At 56.8% G+C, this 17,766-nt stretch overlaps 1 protein-coding gene across 1 annotated transcript in view; it reads left to right on the plus strand.

Annotated features, from left to right (window-relative positions):
* Positions 1-13,732, plus strand: part of PRTG (protogenin) — a 49,461-nt gene extending 35,729 nt beyond the window's left edge. Inside the window, exons 13-21 of the mRNA XM_055002312.1 lie at positions 5,359-5,454; positions 5,801-5,987; positions 7,072-7,199; positions 7,706-7,876; positions 8,493-8,681; positions 10,053-10,173; positions 10,548-10,713; positions 11,778-11,882; positions 13,370-13,732. Of these exons, the coding sequence (XP_054858287.1) occupies positions 5,359-5,454; positions 5,801-5,987; positions 7,072-7,199; positions 7,706-7,876; positions 8,493-8,681; positions 10,053-10,173; positions 10,548-10,713; positions 11,778-11,882; positions 13,370-13,732 (1,526 nt within the window). The remainder of the gene's footprint in view (positions 1-5,358; positions 5,455-5,800; positions 5,988-7,071; positions 7,200-7,705; positions 7,877-8,492; positions 8,682-10,052; positions 10,174-10,547; positions 10,714-11,777; positions 11,883-13,369) is intronic.
* Positions 13,733-17,766: the final 4,034 nt, after the last annotated feature.

Below are 17,766 nucleotides of genomic sequence, written 5' to 3' on the forward strand. Positions count from 1 at the left end.
CCAACCTGTGGGACTAAGAGCTGTGGCCAGATTTTGGAATGCCCCTCTTCAAATAAATAGCTCGACTCTCTTGGCTCTGTGTATTTTTGTTGAAGCCCCTAGCGCGTCCGTATAAATATTCCATTGTTGTTCCCACTTGAACATGCCGTGGGAGCTGGCCCTGTAGAACCTGCCAGGCGCTCCTGCCTCTCTTTTCAATCTGTGGAGCAAGGCGGGCTTGCCGGATTCGGTCTTCCCGCCTCTCTCTGCCCTTGTTAAGAAAACAAATCCTCAGCCTCACCAGTTTTGCAGAACATTTGCAGGTCTTGTGCAGTTTTCTTATGTGGGGAGTTTGCTGGAATAGCATCACAGAGAATAAATGGTGACAACAAATGAAGAGCTTTCTCGACTCCTCCTCAGTCAGTCAGTCTCTGAATGCTCTTTTCCTGGGGGAGCTGAGAGCTTCCTTGGTCAGGGAGGAGGCTATAGAGGGGGGGGGGGGTGCATGTGTGCGTGTGCACATGTAGGTGTGTGTGTTCTGGGCTAGTGGCAGGAGGGGGGGGAGATGTTTGGATTTGGGAAAGGAGATGTGGAATTGAGATTTAAAGGGAAGGCAGGGGCGTGGGTTGTTTGCTTTTTATTATTGTTACTGCTTTTTATTTATATAAAGGAGTGTGTGCTTTTGGGGACTGTTGAAGCATTCTGAGACCATTGGGAGAGGGGGTGAATCTATTCTGGGGGTCATGGAGGAAATGGACGCTGTCTCTCCCCCGCCCCGCCCCCAGCATTCTTACAGGAGTTCTGCTCTGTCTCGGAGGTAATACTCTAGCAAACAGCCCGTTGCCCACAAAGGGAGGGAGGGCCCAGCAGCACCTCTGCTGCTCCTAACTCTCCCCCTGCTGACATGCTCAGTCTGTACTGGACATCTTGGCCGAGCGGAGGAGCTGGGGCTGACTGCGCTCTGCTCTGTTGGTGACACAGAAGTCCTGCCCAGGAACGGCCTCTGCTTCACAGAGCAGTTTCCGAAACACAAACCGTTACTTCGTGGTACTGGCCCCGCCACTCTCATCACAGGACTCCTTGGCTTCCCACCTGAGCCGGAAATGACGCACGGGGGGGGGGGGGGGATGGGTCCCATGGGCTCCCATGTCAGCAGGAGGCTGCCTTGAGCGGAGGGAAGAGGGAGCCTGGCTGAGGGAGGGACAGCTGGGCTCCTGCGAAGGGCAGTCCTGCCTCGCCAGCCTTCCAGAGGGTGTCAGCAAGCGTGTGTGTGTGTGGGGGGGGGGCTAAACTGAGCCTCCACATTCAGAGGCAGTGTGCTGGGCGGGGTGGGGGGTGGGGGAGCAGTGGAGGAGGGCTGTGGCCGTGCCATGCCTGGAGGCTCCTCGGGGCAGCTGGGCAGCCTCTGTGGGGCACCAGAAGCTGGGTTAGCCCCCTTGGCCTGATCCCAACAGCTTTGTCTCCGTAGCAGCCGATCTTCCTGTGGGGGGGGGGCCCGATTCTCCCTGAGAGCAAAACATGCTCTCCGTCTGGGGCAACAAGTAGGGGGGGTTGTCGGGCAGGAAGAGCAGTTACATCAAGGTCTGATGCTTTTCCAGGCTGCTGAGGCCCCTTCCCAGTTGCATGGACAGAAGGCAGGGGAGGCGAAGCGTCTCTTCTCCGCTCTTCCAGCAGGGGGAGCAATGGGTTGGACTCGGAATTTCAGTCCTCCTGCCCTGCAGAGCTTCATCTTCAAAGGGGGACAAGAACATTCGAGTATTTATCACTTGATGTCTTGCATGTGTGAATGGGGCAGGTGGGACTTTCGCTTTGCGGGGGGGGGGGGTTAGTCCTGCTTGTCACATGCTCCTTAAGGTGTGTCGGGGGGGGGGTGAAACGGGGGCAAAGCAGATGTGGAGCTTTGTTCTCCTTCCCTCTCCCTTCAGAGGAGTCCTCGGTGGATTATGTACAAATAGCCCAGCAGCTTTGAAAAGATTTTGCAGGCATTTGCCTGGTGAGTTTGGGTTTGGCTGCGCCTCTGCCGTCTTGCGCTCAGAAGCACAGCGAAGGGGCTGTACGGCATCTGGTGCAGGCAGGGCTGTTGCTTCAGTCCGGAACCAGCATTAATTCCCTGTGCGGTGGAGGGGAGTTGAGGGGGCCGGTGTAATTTGGGGGGAGCCCGGCATCTTCATGCTGCCTTTGTTCCAAGCGCATCACAGATGGTGAGCAGGAGGGCGGCAGGAGTGGAGTCTCGGCCTCTCCAGTAGGCTTTATCTTGCACAGAGGGCTTTCCTAGGAAGTATTTCCTGAGGGGTGCTTTGATTGTGGAATTCCTCCAGTGTCTTCTTGACTCCCTCTTCGGAGGAAGAAAATGGATCTTTTCCCTCTTCTTAGAAAAAGAGGGTTTTTACACCTTCACAATGTGCATCTTTTATTTTTGGAGAGTGGGTTTATTCCTGGGCAGAAGAATATTTGACTAGCAAAGCCCGCTCAATTGAGAACTAAACTTGCATGGCCTGGAGGCGAGCCCCTTCCTTTTCAGTGCTGATTTGAAAAGCAAGTAGCTTTTGAAGGTGGCTTAGGGAGATGAGAACTCCTGCGAAAGGAAATGAGATCAACATTGTCTATTAATCATCCTGGGAGTCAGCCCCAGACCCCTCTCTGGATTGTTCGGCCTGGAGGGAGGAGCCACGAGCTGTGTGAGGTCTCTGAAGCGCCCAGCAAGTCAAAGGGAAGCAGGTTTTTTAATGCCATTAGCACATGAAAGAGACCCAGAACAGTCCCTTTGCAACACAGAATGGCTTTACCTGGCCCTGTGTGTGAAAGTCTGGTGAAGAAAAACGCAAATAGTCAGTCCAAGGGTAACGTTCAGTGAGGATTGTAAGATTGTGCAGCTGCCTAGGAACTGAAGGTTGAGCATGAAATGACTTTAGGAAAACGTTTTGCAGGAGGTACAAGGAAGGTTGTTTTAAGAGCTCCAGCCAAGAAGCAGGAAGTGGATCGATGTATTGTCGAAGGCTTTCACGGCCGGAGAACGATGGTTGTTGTGGGTTTTCCGGGCTGTATTGCCGTGGTCTTGGCATTGTAGTTCCCGACGTTTCGCCAGCAGCTGTGGCTGGCATCTTCAGAGGTGTAGCACCAAGAGACAGAGAGAGATCTCTCAGTGGATCCTTCAGAGGCAAACATCCACGGGGCGCAATCCCCCAAGTATTTCTCCTGCGCAAGCCTCCTTGGAAAGAACAGGGACGTTTCTTTGGCAAATTATCCTGGCGGCTTATGCTAGGTAGTTACATGACCCAAACCACCACCCCTCTCTCTTAACTAGAGGGGAGATAAGAGGATGGTTGTCTGGTTCAGTGTTTGCTTGGCAAGAGGAAAAGGCTCAGGAATTCTGCGGCTGTCTGGGGGAGTGCAACACGGTTGCACACATGGACAACTTTGCTTAAGGCACAAGCATCTATCTCCGCTTGCTGCACAGAGTGCAGAATTGCATCCAGTCTGGTTGAGCACTGGGCTAGCAGCAACGGGTGGAGCAAGCCCCTTTCAGTTTGCTTGAGCACCTCTGGAGCCTGCTTCAGCTTTCCTGATGAGCCAAGAGAATATTTACCCCCTTTTTAGAAGATGCAGGAAAGTGGTCTGACACCCTTCCTTGGGCCCATTTTGGAGGTCTACGTGCGCCACAGAGCCCACCAAGTCAGTCCGATAATAGAGCCGCGCCCAACCCGCCCTGGCTAGGAGTCGGACTGCCGGCGCCTCCGGAGCTAGCCTGGCCTTCGCCGGCGCCTTCTCTCGCTCCCTGCTGCGCTTCAGGTTAAAAGGGCCGGGCCGGAGCCGCGCGCGAGGGCGCCCCAAGGGCCAGAGGGAGGAGCCCTTCGGCCGGCGGCCCGGGGAAGGGGCCTGGCCGAGGCGGCGGGGCGCCCGGCGGGGTCGGGTTTCGCGCGCCCGGCGTTCCCACCCTTCCCCCGTTGCCGGGAGCGGAGCGCGGCGGGCCCCTTCGCCGGGTCAAAGGCCGCGGCCCGCAGGTCGGAGCGGGCCCCTTGGCGGGCCGCGGCCGGCGCTGGCTGCGCCGGGGGGGGGCGAGCCGGGGCTGGGGCTCCCCTGCCCTCCCCAGGCCGGGCGGCGCGGGCCCCTCCGCCCGCTCGCCGGAGGGCAGCTCCTTTCCCGGGCTCCGGAGCCGGCCGGACTTAGCCGCTGCGCCGGCTTCCCTTCGAGGCCGGCGCAGCTGCTGGGAACGACGGGCGGGCTTGGAGCCTCGGCCCCGCCGGCCCCTTCCCTGCCCCTGCCCCGCCCGGGCTTCTCTCGGGACGGCCGCTGGGGGGCCGGGGTGGGGCCTCCCTCCGGCACGGGCAGCGGCCCCAGGCCCGGCAGGGCTGCCTCGTCTGTGCGCCTGGCGCCGAGGGGCAGCAGCGGCCGCTTCCCCCGGCGGGCACCACTGGCGCCCTCCCGCCGCTCCGCCCTTCAGCCCCAGAGCCGAAGCCGCAGCCTGCGGGTGCCCTTTAGAACTCGGTGGGCAATACCCCGGCCTGGAGGGGACACCCTTCCTTCCGCTTGAGGCAGCAGCAGTTCGGGGCTTTGCGGGACAAGTTTCGCTGCCCTCTCAGACTTCAAAAGCGGCCTCTGCGTCCCCGCAGAGGAAAGGGGAGCAGCGCCCTCTGGCGTCCGGCTGTGGTGTGGAGACACATCAAAGGGCTGCTTGGGAGGAGGCAGCAGACAAAGGCGGCGGCGGCGGAGGCCGGGGTGGGGGGGTGGGGGGTCAGAGTGACCCCCTTTCCTGCTGCTGTGGGGGGAGGAGCCAGCTTCCGAGAGCCCGAGTGGCACAGCGTGGCACAGTTGAGGACTAAAGGACTCCGGCCTGCAGGGTGTGCGGCCTCCTGCCCTTGTGGCGGGGAGTGGAGAGAGATGGGGGGGGGGGGGATGTTCGAAGTGAGGCCCCAGTGTGGTTTCAGGTGGGAAGCTCTGTGGTCTGTAAAAGAGCAAGATCTGGGTCCGGTAGCCCCTTAAAGTTGGACTTTAAGGGGCTACTGGACCCGGACCCAAAGCATGAGTGCCTCTTGCGCCAGCCACTAACCTTGGGACTGGGAAACTACCCGGAGTATTCGCGTGGAACGGGGGGGGGGGGCGGGGGGGCGGCTCCGAGCTGCTGGCTGTCTTCATCTGCTGGGGCTGCGTAAGGGTTTTGCTCCCAGCAGACCGAACGCTTTTCTCTTGGCATCCTTTACGACAACAAGCTGTGTGTGATGTTTCTGCAGCTCCACATCCCATTCTGGAGCTCTGGTGGGAGTCCCTGTGCAAGTGGACCTCTGCACGTGTTTCAGCGGAGGGGCCCACGGGAGAAAATGGTGCTTTTCTTCTGCTTTCTCCATGATTTCACCGGTGAACAAAATGTTCTTGCCTTCCCAGATCCCCGAAGGAAGTACCATGTCCGTCTCCTGGCCTACAACAGCTTGGAGGAAGGGTACCAGGCGGATCAAACCGTCAGCACCCCAGGATGTGTCTGTGAGTCCAGGGGGCTTTGACTTGCAGCTGCGCCCTTGAGCAGTTTGCTGTGACAGCCTTCCTTAAAGAGCCGTTTGGGGCCCCTGCTGGTGGTGATGGGGTGCCTAGAGCCAGCTCTGCAGTTGGGGAAGGAGTAAAGGCCAAGTGGGTGGCAGTTCTTTAGAGAGGCTCCCCCGCCTGGGCCGGGGCCTGGGGGCGTTCTCTGCTTGCTGGAGTCCCCGTTCCCTCAAGCTGAGCTCTGCTTCACGCTGCCCAGGAGGAGCAGATGTGGGCTGGACCACAGCTGCTGCGTCCCCTTGGCCTTTCTGGGCTTCCTAAGTGTCGGCACTGTTCCTTTCCCCCGCAGCTGTCCGGGATCGCCTGGCACCACCACCTCCACCCCCTCACCACCTTTATGCGCAAGCCAATACCTCCTCCGCCATCTACCTCCACTGGGGGCGGCCAGCCTTCACGTCGGCCCAAGTCATTAACTACACGGTCCGCTGTAATCCGGTGGGGCTGCAGAACGCCTCTTTGGTCCTCTACCTCCAAACGTACGTTGCGCCTCAGCCCACTGGCTTTGCCTCTTTCCTTTCCTCAAGCCCCCCCCACCTCCCCCACCCCCACCGCCGCCCAGTTGTGGCTTCACAGTTGTGGACTTCTCGGAGTTGGGTGCCGGGGGCTGCGATCGACTCCGACCAGAGAATTCCTCCAGTGCAAACGGCACTCCTGGCTTATTTGGCAGACTTGGTTGGTCATGGGCCGGGATGGCTGACCGGGCCCTCTGCCTGCCAGTTGATGAGATGCCGCCCATGGCAGTGGCACGGGGCCCATGCTGGGATGCTCAGAGCTGCTCCAGAGGATTTGTATCGCTCTGCGCGCCCGGCTAGGGGCCGGGAAGCATCCAGTGCTGCTGCCACCTGCCTGTTTGCATGTTTCTCTCCCTCCTCGGCATCTGCCTTCCTCCAGGCAGCGCCTGCAGCTCCCCTGGATTAAAACCCGAACAGTAGAATCCGTTGTGGGCAAGATTTTATTTCCAAATAACCCAAAACATTATTGTTACCATATCTGATAAATGAGGGAAATGATGGAAAGACCCAGATCTGACCTGAATAGATCTTTGGCTCTTACAAGGAAGGAAGGAGGCACCCAGCGGGGGCCCCCTCTGTACCCGTCAGAGGTCTGCATGCGACGCCCCCCCCCCTGCAGAAAACGCCAGGAAGGACAAAGAGGGGCCTTGGGAACAGCCAGCCACAGGCAGGCGTCGCTTGGCGGGGAGGGAGCCCGGGGCTTGGTTCTGGTTTCTTGCCGAGTGCTGGTGTGTGCCAAGCCCTCGGTGCCTGTTCCTGCTGTGGGGGGGGGGGATGATGCAGGCCCCTCCCTTTGTCTTTCGGGGAGCCTTGACCTCCGATTCGACTTCTTTGCTCGGGTCCTTCTCTCTGTGGCAGGCCCTGCCTTGAGGACGTTCTAGAAGGAAGGGCCGCGGCAGTCCTGCTTCAGAGCCCTCGCCTAGCAACTCTTGCCTGCTTCGGGGCTGCATGCTCTGGGCCCAGGATGGGAGGCATCTTGCCTGGACTTGAGACCCTCTGCTGCCGCCCCCTGGGTCACATTGCTCTCGTTGGGTTTTTCCCTTTCTAGATCAGAGACTCACCTGCTGGTTGAGGGGCTGGAGCCGAACACCAAGTATGAGTTTGCCGTCCGGCTGCACGTGGATCAGCTGTCAAGCCCGTGGAGTCCCATCCTTTACCACACAACGCTTCCAGAAGGTGAGGCTGGTCAGGCGGAGGGCTTGTGCCACAGTGGCCCCATGCACTGGGCAACCAGCTGAGCAGCGAAACAAAAGGCCTGTCTTGACAGCGGCTGGTGTTGCTGGGCCAGTGGAACAGCCAAATAAGACAGAAGCCCCGAGGCACCTTGAAGGAAAGGACCTCTCTCTCACAACAGTTTGTATTGAAATAAACACTGTTAGTCTTGAAGGGGCCGCTGGACTTTGGTCTGACAGTGTTTATTCCGGCAAGCAGCCTCCAGCTCACCTTGGGACAAAGCTGGGTGTTCCTCTAGTAGTCAAAGGGGGAAGGTTAGTACCAGTTGGTGGGAAGTTCTCCAGGCCCCACGTCAGTTTCCAGGGGATCTGCCATGTCTGTGTGTGGAGCGGAGGGGACCTGAGGGGCCGCCGGTCATGTTGGGAGTCATGCAGTTTGGAGGGCTTGTAATCATTTTCTGCAAGAGAGTTTCAGAGAGGGTCCCATTAACCATGTGGCTGCCCCCACAGCACCCTCTGGCCCCCCGCTGGGAGTGAAGGTGACTTTGATCGAGGAGGACACTGCGCTGGTGTCCTGGAAGCCGCCGGAGGGTGAGAGAACAGTCGTCTCTCGTTACACCATCCTGTATGCCTCCCGGAAGGCCTGGATTGCTGGGGAGTGGCAGATCTTGTACAGAGAAGGTAATCTCACAAGGGGGGCCATGTTGGTTTGTTGTTGCAAAACCAAACAGAAATCAAGTGGCACCTTTCAACCTTTCAAACTAACCACGTTTATACCAACTGAAGGTTTCATGAGTCAGGCCTCACTTCTTCACACGCACATGAAATTTTTGGCCAGTGTGTTTTGCCAAAATCCCAGTGGGGGCGTGGGGGGAGAGGACAAGGCGGCATGTTGTGAATCCTCCAGATTTACCAGTCCTGCATAAGGGACGGGAATGGACGTAGTTGTTACAAGTCGGATCTAGAGAAGGCTGCCTTTGAGGGTGGGGGGCGGATCTTGGGAAGAGCTCTTTCTTGGAGTTCGGGTGTCTTTGTGGGAGCTTCGAGCACGGCTGCATCCAAGAAGAGGGGCCACTCTTCCTTTGAATGGGCTCGGGACTGCCTTTGAAATACCCGGTCCAATTCACGTGCAACTTCCTCCAAGCACCCCCTTCTCAGCTGCCAGGTATATTGGGTGATATGAAAGCACAGTCCCCGTCTGCCCTGGTCCAGCCCCCCCCCCCCGTGGGTGTGTCCCGGCCCTGCTCCTGGCTCGCCCCCCGGCCCTCTTTCTCACGCTGTGCTGACTTCTTTCCAGGCACCATCACGATGGCTCTGCTGGAGCAGCTCTTGGCAGGAAACATCTACATCGTTCAGATAGCTGCTTCCAACGAGGCGGGCGAAGGGCCGTTCTCCAGTGCTGTGGAACTGGCTGTCTTGCCAAAGGAAGCACCTGAGTCCAATCAGAGGCCCAAACGGTTGGATTCTGCCGGTGCTGCTGACACAGGTGCGTGTGTGCGTGGCCAGGCAGGCAGGACAGCAATACTTTGCTAAATGGATCCCGTTTAATAGGGGGAGGTCCAGCTCCTCCAGCAAGGAGGGCCACGCAGCCCCAGTTTGGACTGAATCCTCTCATCGCTTGGTGGCACTTTTGGAAAAAAACAACAACACTTCTCTTGCTAGGGTTCCTGTTTGGGCTCACTTCAGACATGATCTTTCCCCACCACAGTTGGGGGGGCAACCTCAAGCTGCCGTGACAACAGAGGTGCCGCTCTAGGCAGGCAGAGCTGGTGGGGATTGTTGCTCTTGCTCCCCATTAGGAGGTGCCTGTCTGGGCGGGTATGGAGGACTTCTCTGTGGCAACAGTTGCAGTGGAAGTCAGCAGCCTGACCAGAAGCTGCAGTGGTTCCCATGAAGCCTTCAAAGCCCCGCTGGGCCGACCCTGCCCAGGAGGGGCAAAGGCCTGCAAGCAGCCAGCCCGTCAGAGGGCAGGTCGCTCAGTTGCTCAACGGAAGCGGGCCGATTGCCTGGCTCGAGCCGTGGAAGGTTAACCCGATGAAGTCTGGATTCGGAGCCACAAATGCTCCCCGCAGCCTGAGGCAGAGTCTGGCCCAGTTTCTGGAGGCTGGTATTAAGAAGAGCCCTGCTGGGTCAGACCAGCGAAAGGCCATCTGGTCCAGCCTCCTGTCTCTCTCTCCCAGCAGCCAGCCAGTTGCTCTGGAGGACCGAACCAGCTGGGTGTGGAAGCCAAGGCCTCCCCTGCTGCTGCCTCCCAGACCAGCGCTGGCATTCAGAGGTTGACTGCCTCTGAGTGCGGAGGTTCCTTTCAGTCCCCGTGGCTGGGAGCCACTTTCCTCCGCTGGCAGGCTGGGAATGGGACGGAGCAGCCGCTGGGGGTGGTGGGGCTCCTGCCCCATGCCAGGGAGGGGCTTTGCTGCCCTCCCTGGCTGCCACGTTCTCTCTCGGGCCCGCTCCTGCTTGGCCTTCCTGGTGGGGGCGGGTGTCTCTTCTGGCAAGGGCCGTGGCTCTGCTTCCTGGCTTCGGCTGGTCCCATCCGGCCCTCAAGGTGCCTTTCTGTTGAGTGTCCCACAGGGAAAAGCATGGTTGGTGGGGCCTGGTCAGCATCCCGGGAGGCAGTGTGGCGCAGTGGCTAGCACGTCAGACTAGGGTAGAGTCAGGGTCCATGCTCGGATCCTCCCTCAGCCCTGACCAGCTGCACAAGGTCGTTTGTTGTGGCAGCCAAGTGGGAGGGAGCCAGCCCACGTCACTGCCCTCCTCTCCTTGGAGGGGCGGGCCGGATAAAAACGCACTCGATAGATAGACCCCCCCTTCCTCTGCCTGGCCAAGGCCAGCGGCTGATGGGCTTCCCTCCCCGCAGCCCCCTCTGGCTACTACCCGCTGGACCAGAAGTCCATGACTGGCCTCCTTGCTGGCGTCTGCATCGCCCTCACCTGCATCGTGCTCTGCATACTCATCCTCGTCTATCGCAGCAAAGCCAGGTGAGCCCCAGGTGGCGGGGGTGGGGTGGGGTGCCTCAGCAGCCAGAATCCTCAGGCAGAGCAGTGGGGGGGGCACTTTTACAGGGCTGTACCATTTCAGGCTGCTGGGGGGGGGAGTGGGTGCTCCCCCGCGTGGAGGCTCCCCTGTGGGTGCGTGTAAATAAGAAAAGAGAGAAGCCACCCCAGCCTTTCTGCGCAGTCGGCCAGGCTGTGGTCCTGCGGGAGGTTTTCCAGCAACTCCTTGGGGATCCAGCGTCCGGCTTCTTACTGGGCTGCGGGCTGTGCCGCTTGACTCCTGGTCTTTGGAGCGGGGGGGCAGGGAGGCGGCTCCGTCTGCTGGAGGCTCACCCACCCTTGTGCTTCGTGTGCTGCAGGAAGTCAGCTGCTCCCAAAAGCGTCCCGCGAGGCTCCGGCCATCTCTCAGGCAGTAGCCTTTCCTCGGGTGGAGCCAGCGAGTCGGGCAAGAGCGTGGAGGCCGTCGTGGAGAATGAGAGTTCCCTCTTGCCAAGGATTGTGGGAAGCAGCTTCCTTGATGCCAAGGTGTGCCACCCCTCACCTGCTCGTGGTTTTGCCGGAATCTGCCCGCCCGGCCCTCCTGACCAGGAGCCAAGCAGAGGGGGCTGTTGTCCAGAGGGCTGCTCAGTCTGGTGTATCTCAGGGTCCCTTTAGGCGGTGCCGGGGAGGGAGCCGCCTCGTCTGTCTTGATCCGTGCTGAGCCACAGAGTTTGCTCTTGATGCATTCGGAGGCCCTTTCAGATCGGATGTGCTCTGCCCCTGCAGCCCCAGAAAGCCTGCGGGACCTCAGGGCTCCTTAACAGACTTCAGCGGGGACTTCAGGGGAAGAGGAGCAGAACAGACGTTTATGGAGCGCAGAGTGCGGAAGAATGTTTTCTTCCTCTCCTAGAATTTGGGGGCATGCAGTGAAGTCGGTTTAAATATTTTTACCCTGGCTTCACAGCCACTTAGAAACCCAAATGCACCGTACAAACGTAAGCAGCAGCTGGTGAGCCGAGAGGCCTCCGGGCAGTTTTCGTTCAGGTGCTGTGCCACCAGCATGTCCCAGGCGGGCGCGGCAGGGCTCCTCGTGCAGAACCGCAGGCCTTTCAGTTGCCTTCGAAAAAGAAGAGGGGGGCGCTGCGGTGGGGATTCAGGGCGGTCCAAATGGAGTTCTCATTTATTTACCATCTGTCCCACCTTTCCCCCGCCTGGGGGCCCAAAGTGGCTTTAGCATTCTCCTCTCTCCCGTTTCATCCTCACTCACAACGATCCTGTGAAGGAGGCTAGGCTGAGTGTGTGTGGCTGGCCCAAGGGCGCTCAGCAACCTTCTGTAGCAGAGTGCGCTTTCGAAGCGGGGTCTCTTTCAAGCTGTTCATGTATGAAATCCATGTAGCCAATGAAACCTCCACGTTCAGAGGCAGCGTACCTTGGAACAGCAGCTGCTGGGGGCCAATTAGGACATCCTCTGCTTCTGGGTTCTCAGAGGTGCCTGGCTGCCCACCATTGGAAGCAGGATGTCGGACCGCGGGGTCATTTGGACTGACTTGCCTGGGCTCTTTTTAAGTTCTGTTAATACAACTAGATGCCGCTCTCTCGCTCTCTCTCAGGGAGGCACGGATCTCATTATCAACAGCTACGGCCCAGTCACAAACAGCAGCTCTAAGAAGAAGTGGACGTTCTTCCAAGACTTGAAGAAGGGGAAGTTGGAAGAGGTAACCAGCCAGAACAGCGGAGGGATACCCCTGTATGGCTTGGGTGTGTAGGGGGCGGGGGGCGGGAGGGGGACTTCAGTCTTGAACCGCTTCAGGTGTGACAGTGGCTCTTGAGGTTGGTCCAGACCAGCCCCACCCCTCCCCTTGTGTGCTGCGATCACATCACAAAGACCCCGGATTATTATGGTCTATCGTGCTCTGCACCCTGCCCAATTCTGAAGCCTTGAAGAAGAGAGTGTTTTCCACAGTCCTTAGCAAATATGAATTTGCTACTTTCATCATTGCCCAGCGGGGTTTGGAACTGACAGGTCCAGAATAACCGTGGGTGCAGGCTGGTGGATTTGGAGGTGCGTGTGAGCTGTTGACCCTTGAGGGAATTGACATGCATCGTCTGCAGCGAATGGCCACAGTTGCTGCTGGGCGCATTCTGTTCTGCCTCCCTGCTTGGGAGTGCCCCGGGATCAGGATCAGGCTCAAAGGGAGATGTTGCAGGGGTGAAGGCCGGTGTCGTGTTAAAAGAAGCGACCTTGCAGTGCAGAGCTTGGCTGCCCAGTGCAAAGGAATGGGAGGCAGGCGCTCCTGCAAACAGGACACTGCCTGCCTTGCTCCCGTGCGTCAGGCTACTCGTCCACCTATATATACTTTTTATTTTTGAAAGCGCTGCGAGGATGTTCAGCTATCTGGTTCTTGCCTTCTGAGCAGAAAGAGACATTTTAAGGTAGAAAACAGCTCTGGGGATTTGAGAGCGGGCTTCTAGGAGACCCCGGGACAGGAGCCCGCCAGCCAGTGCTGTACAGAGAGATGCTTGTGCTGTAAGCGGGCAGCACCAATTCCCCAGAGCTCCAGCCGAGAAGTACATGTTTGGGTTGGACGCTGTGAGGGGGCCTCCAAAGGGATCCTCGGCAGTTGAAAATATCACATCTGTCTTTGCCCTGAGAAGAGTGTCTGTCTTGGCCGGCTCCGGTGTGGTACTCACCCTCTACAGGGGTAGCCATAGCAGATGGTGCATGAATGACAGGTTGGTGTTGTGAGCCTGTTTCTTAGCAAGCTCCCCAGTCTTGCCTCAGACCCAAAATACATCTCCGTATCTTCTGTGGCTGCTTAGCAATAGGGTGGCTTTGCAGAAGCTGGAGAGAGGTGGGCCGTTGGCTGGAGGGAGTGTGCATTAGAAAGGGAAGAGGCGTGAGTCAGTGGCAAAACCCAGCGTTTGTAGGGAGCAGTTGTAGCTCGGTCCCTCATTCCACAGCGCCTGGGTGGGCAGGCTGCTGGGTGAGGCTTAGGCCCTGGCACGCTCCTCACGGCTTGGAGGGCCCCGGGACCTGATTCCCTGGAAGGCTGCTTCATTTTCTTGCCTTCCATAAGGGGAACTCCCAGCTCGGAGCCTGGTTGATGCCCTTCCACCCCCAGGGCAAGGTAGCTCTTGTGTGCCGTCAAGAGTGTTTCCGGGGTTTATTGGTAAACTTTTTCCTTCTTTGTATGCTCTCCAGCCCCAGAAGCAATGTGCCACAGCAACCTGCGTGTACCAGTCGGGCACTGCCATCCTTGTTGGCGACGGGTGCTGCCGTGGGCCTGCAGAGCACCAGCCGAGCTACGAGGCAGCGTACAGCAGCACGACCGACACGGAGCATTCGGCAAACAGTGAAGGAAGCCACGACACTGGCGATTCCGGGAGGTTCTCGCATGAGTCCAGCGAAGAGGTGCGCCTCTCTGTGGGCACCTCTGCCACCTCTGCTTCTTGGGAAGGCCTCGACTTGCGTGTGCCCATGCGGCCCATCCTGAGTGCCTCCAAAGAGCCACCGGACCAAATCCCCCCTCCTTCCCTCCAGCGGCTGCTACCAGGACAGAACTGAGTTGCTGGCCAGGCCAGGCCAGGCCAGTCCCGGGGGTGTCTGTTCAAGGACAATGAACAGGAAGCCCAAGCTTTATGTGGGGCGGCCTGCCAGGCCACCGGGTGACGCCCCCCTTTCTGTCCACAGCGTGTGGCTTTTTTGTTAATGTGTTAAACTCACTCAGTCTGAATGTTCCTTGATCAACAATGTGAAAGGGGAGGGAAAAGAAGAAGGGTTTATATATCTATATCTCTATATATGTATCACTGGAGCAAAGGGCCGCCCCTTTGCTGAATATCTACCTCAGTTTACCAGGCGGTGAACTCTGAAGAGCAGCTCCATTGCCTCATCTGTGTGTTGAGAGTTGGTCTCGGCTCTGTAACTGACGATACTTCCTAGTAGCGTTTCTCCCCCTTCCCCTTTTGTGTGTGTTAGTGTGTGGGTGCATGCTTGTGCTGGAAGGAGTTGTGTAGGTCGGTGAGCAGAGTTGTTCAGCTGAAGCTCTGGCTTGCAGAAGGGAGTGGTACAGCTGGGCAGTAGAAGGAAGAGAGCGGAGCTGCTGGGGCGGCGGCAGAAGCCAGCGTAGCCCAGGCCTGCCATGCTGGGCAGCCCCTGTGGGAATGGCCTGGCCTGGCCAGCTGTGCCAGTTTGGAACGTGGAGGCTGCAGCCCTCCCAGCGCTCCAGAAGGAAGGAGTCCGCCCGCTGCCGCTCCCCCCCTCGGAACCCAGTCCCAGCCTGCTTCAAACAGTCGTGCCTTCTCCTCATGATGCTCAGTGCCAGGAGATGTTGTGGCAGATGTGTTGGGGCTCAGCGCTCATTTCTGCTTCCCAAATTTGGCCGGACCAGACCGGTAATGCTAGACCTGGAGCATTCCCTGCTGCTTCCTAGCAACGGTGCCTTCCGTGCTGTGTTCCGAAATCACAGGTTTGCCTTATGCCTTTTTTTCTGTGTGTGTATTCATGAAGTTGCTTCAGAGTACAGAAAGATGCCTTAAAATACTCTCAGCAGGTTGGGGACAGAAATGGCCTTGAGGGTTGGGAGTGGTGGGGCTGGACCAAGCGCTCGCCGCCGTCTCTTGCCTCCGAACTGGCAGCTGCCCCTGCCGGCCTGAGCTCCGGAGCGCTGCACGGAAAGAAGCAGCCAGGGGCTGAGTTGAACCGACTCTTGCTGGCCTGGGGCCAGACGACTCCTCCGCCTCCTCGATACTACCTCCTTGGAAAGTGATTCTGATGTTGTTGTTTTCCTGTACTCAGGGCGCAGTTGGTGATTTTGAAGCTGCCTCACAGCAACGTGGGGCAAACTGACAGGGTATCGCGTGTTGTTTGAGTTTTGCGAGTGTGACTGTGAGCCACAGCCCCAAAGCCAGGCCAGATAGGCCTTCCCTTCCCCGGCCCAACCTTCCCTTGGTTTCTTCCACCAGCAGCGAGCGGCGATGAAGCTTCCCTGGGTGACCCCCCCTCCCCAGGCAAGCGTCCCCTTGTGCCGGGTGAAGGGGGAGCAACAGTTCTTTGGCTTTGGTGGATTGGTTGGCAACTCCTCTAGATGTTTAGCCTGCAAGTAAGTGTGCATGTGTGTGTGCGTGTGTCCTAGGGCCGTGCCAGACACGGCATGTTCACCTTTCACCATTGTCTTGATACAAAGGCTTTAATGATAATAATCTTGTACCAAAGAATTTTCTGTAGAAAAAGAAGCTGCATATTTTCCAAAAAGTGATTACACTAGTTGAAAAGTATAGGTTTGAATACATTTTATTGCCTATGTAGCTACTAACCAGAAGCAGAAGAGAACCGAACTGTCGGGCTTCTCTGGATTGTAGTAATTGGTTGACTAGATTAGTTATTCCAATTTTAACTACCTTATTGTTACAAGATCCTTTTAAAAAGAAAGTTGAAATAACAATTCCAAAGACTTCCAAGTGTAATTATGTTTTCCTTTTCTTCAGCAATTAGCTCTTTGGCAGTCCAGTATTAGAATATTTTAAATGATTTTTATATCTACTTGCTGAAGAAAAAGAAATTCTTCTCACCAAAGATTTATTTTTTTGGTCTCGTTGGACAAAATTATTTAGCGTACAGCAGAACTTAGACAAGAGTATCTTGGCCGTTGTGTGAAGCTCCCCACGGCACCTTTCAGACTGGCCCCTTGTCTGTCAAACGCGCAAAGAGCTGATATGTCCGGGGTGACCATTTTCTTCTCCAAAGACTTGTTTGCTATGAGTGCTGACCCTTTTTGATCGCTTCCAGATGCTGCTTGGGACTCTGTGAACGTGGGCTCTGCTGCGTGGTCACAGGGCTGTTCTGCGGCTGGCTGCGTGGCTCTTCACAGAGCAGTAGCTGTCCCCTTGACCCCAAAGGCTGGAGGGAAGCGAGCCCAGAGCCCCTTCCTGTTGGGCTAGAGCTTGCAAGCTTCCAGATAGCCCAGGTCTCTGTCCAGCCCCATGGCCTGAGTTCTGTGGGACGTGCCTTGGCCCGCACCAGCCTCCACCCACCAAAGCTGAGCCAAGGAACACGAGCAGGCAGCCTCTTCTCCGTGGCCTAGTCTGGGAGCGGGGCTTGCCTGTGATGCCAAAGAGGTCCTGTTTGCTACAGACAATGTCCTCACCTGCAGTGCTAGCCAGAGAAATTGTGTTTCTCTTCAGGTACTTTCTAGCAGCAAATGGAGACAACCAAAGATATTTAAGGTTACCTCAGCATAGAGGCGTTAGGTAGGTCTCTTTGCTTTGTTTTTTCTCATTTGCATTAGGTTATGATTAGGTTATGATGTGTCCTTCCAGACCTGCACCGCCCCCCCCCCCCGGTCCACATCCACACACGTTTTGCCTTCCCAGGCTCCTGCCCACCAGAGCAGCCTTGTGTCACAGAAATCCTCTTCGGGGAATGTGAATTGGCTTAGGCATCCAAGATTTCCAAAGACTGGCCAAGCAAGAAAACTGCCATTGTTTTATCCTTTCCCTCAGCCAAGGGAGGAGAATTTCCTTTGACTCTAGCGGAATTTGGCTTTGGGTACCAAGGCTGTTCTCTGCAAAACAGATACTCTGGAGTAGTCCCATTGATATCAGTGGGATACCAAAGAAATACCTCTGGAGTAAGTGGTGTGTTGAGAATTTGATCCTTTACCTGCATTCCAAGTGGCAGGGACGCCGACATTCATCTAAGCGGTGTGCTTTGTGCGTGGGGCAAATCTGCACAGGCACAAACCCCCACAGGTGGTTCAGTGACGGTGATTCTATCCACAGACCCCAAGTTCTGGAAGTGGGGAGAATTTCTCTTTTGTGGTTGCCACCTTCCCTGCCACCCCACCCCCAAATATGACTTTAGCCACTCATTGATCCCAAGGGTATATTTTCGTTGTGATGTGGACCCAAAAGCCAGAGCTTTGTGTCTGGGATGAATGACATCAACATGCATCTCTTACCTATGAGCTTGGCTGTGTGGCTTAGATGGGGGGTTGAGTCCATTTCTCCTCCAGGAGAAGGGGGGGGGGGAGCTCCCTGTTGCACATGTGCTTTGCATACACCCCTTACATCTGTTTGGGGCTTGAGGTACATTTCTTGTATCTGGGACCTAGGCTTTTTTTTTTAAGGTTGGGTTTTGTTTCCTTTTGTTGTATTTTAAAGATGTGAATGAATTGCAAGTGTGGGAGCCAGTTGTATTTCTCCAGCGGTGGGTGTTCTGGATCCTGTCACTCCTTCTGCTGTTTTCTTGTAAGGGCGGCAGCAGCTGACCGGCAAATGGAGGACACGGCTGAATTATATTAATTTTATATTTGACTCAGGGGATCAGCTCTGTGAATTCCATGGCGCAAGGGCAGCTGCTGTTTGCCGTGATCATGAATGTACTTTTTAAATGTCTTTTTTGTGTTTTGTTTAATAATAATGTGGATTTTTTTACAAAGTTCTTTTTTATAGCATTGTAGTGAATGTTAACCTGGTGTGTTTCTCTGCCTCTCCCAGGCTTGTTCTTATACTAGCACAAATGTCATGCCAAAAATGAGTAGAAGTTTCAATGCCAAAATGTTTATAAAACTGCTGTCTAAATACTGATGGATTGCACAG

This window comes from Eublepharis macularius, chromosome 18 (assembly GCF_028583425.1).
Source record: "Eublepharis macularius isolate TG4126 chromosome 18, MPM_Emac_v1.0, whole genome shotgun sequence".
Lineage (NCBI taxonomy): Eukaryota > Metazoa > Chordata > Lepidosauria > Squamata > Eublepharidae > Eublepharis > Eublepharis macularius.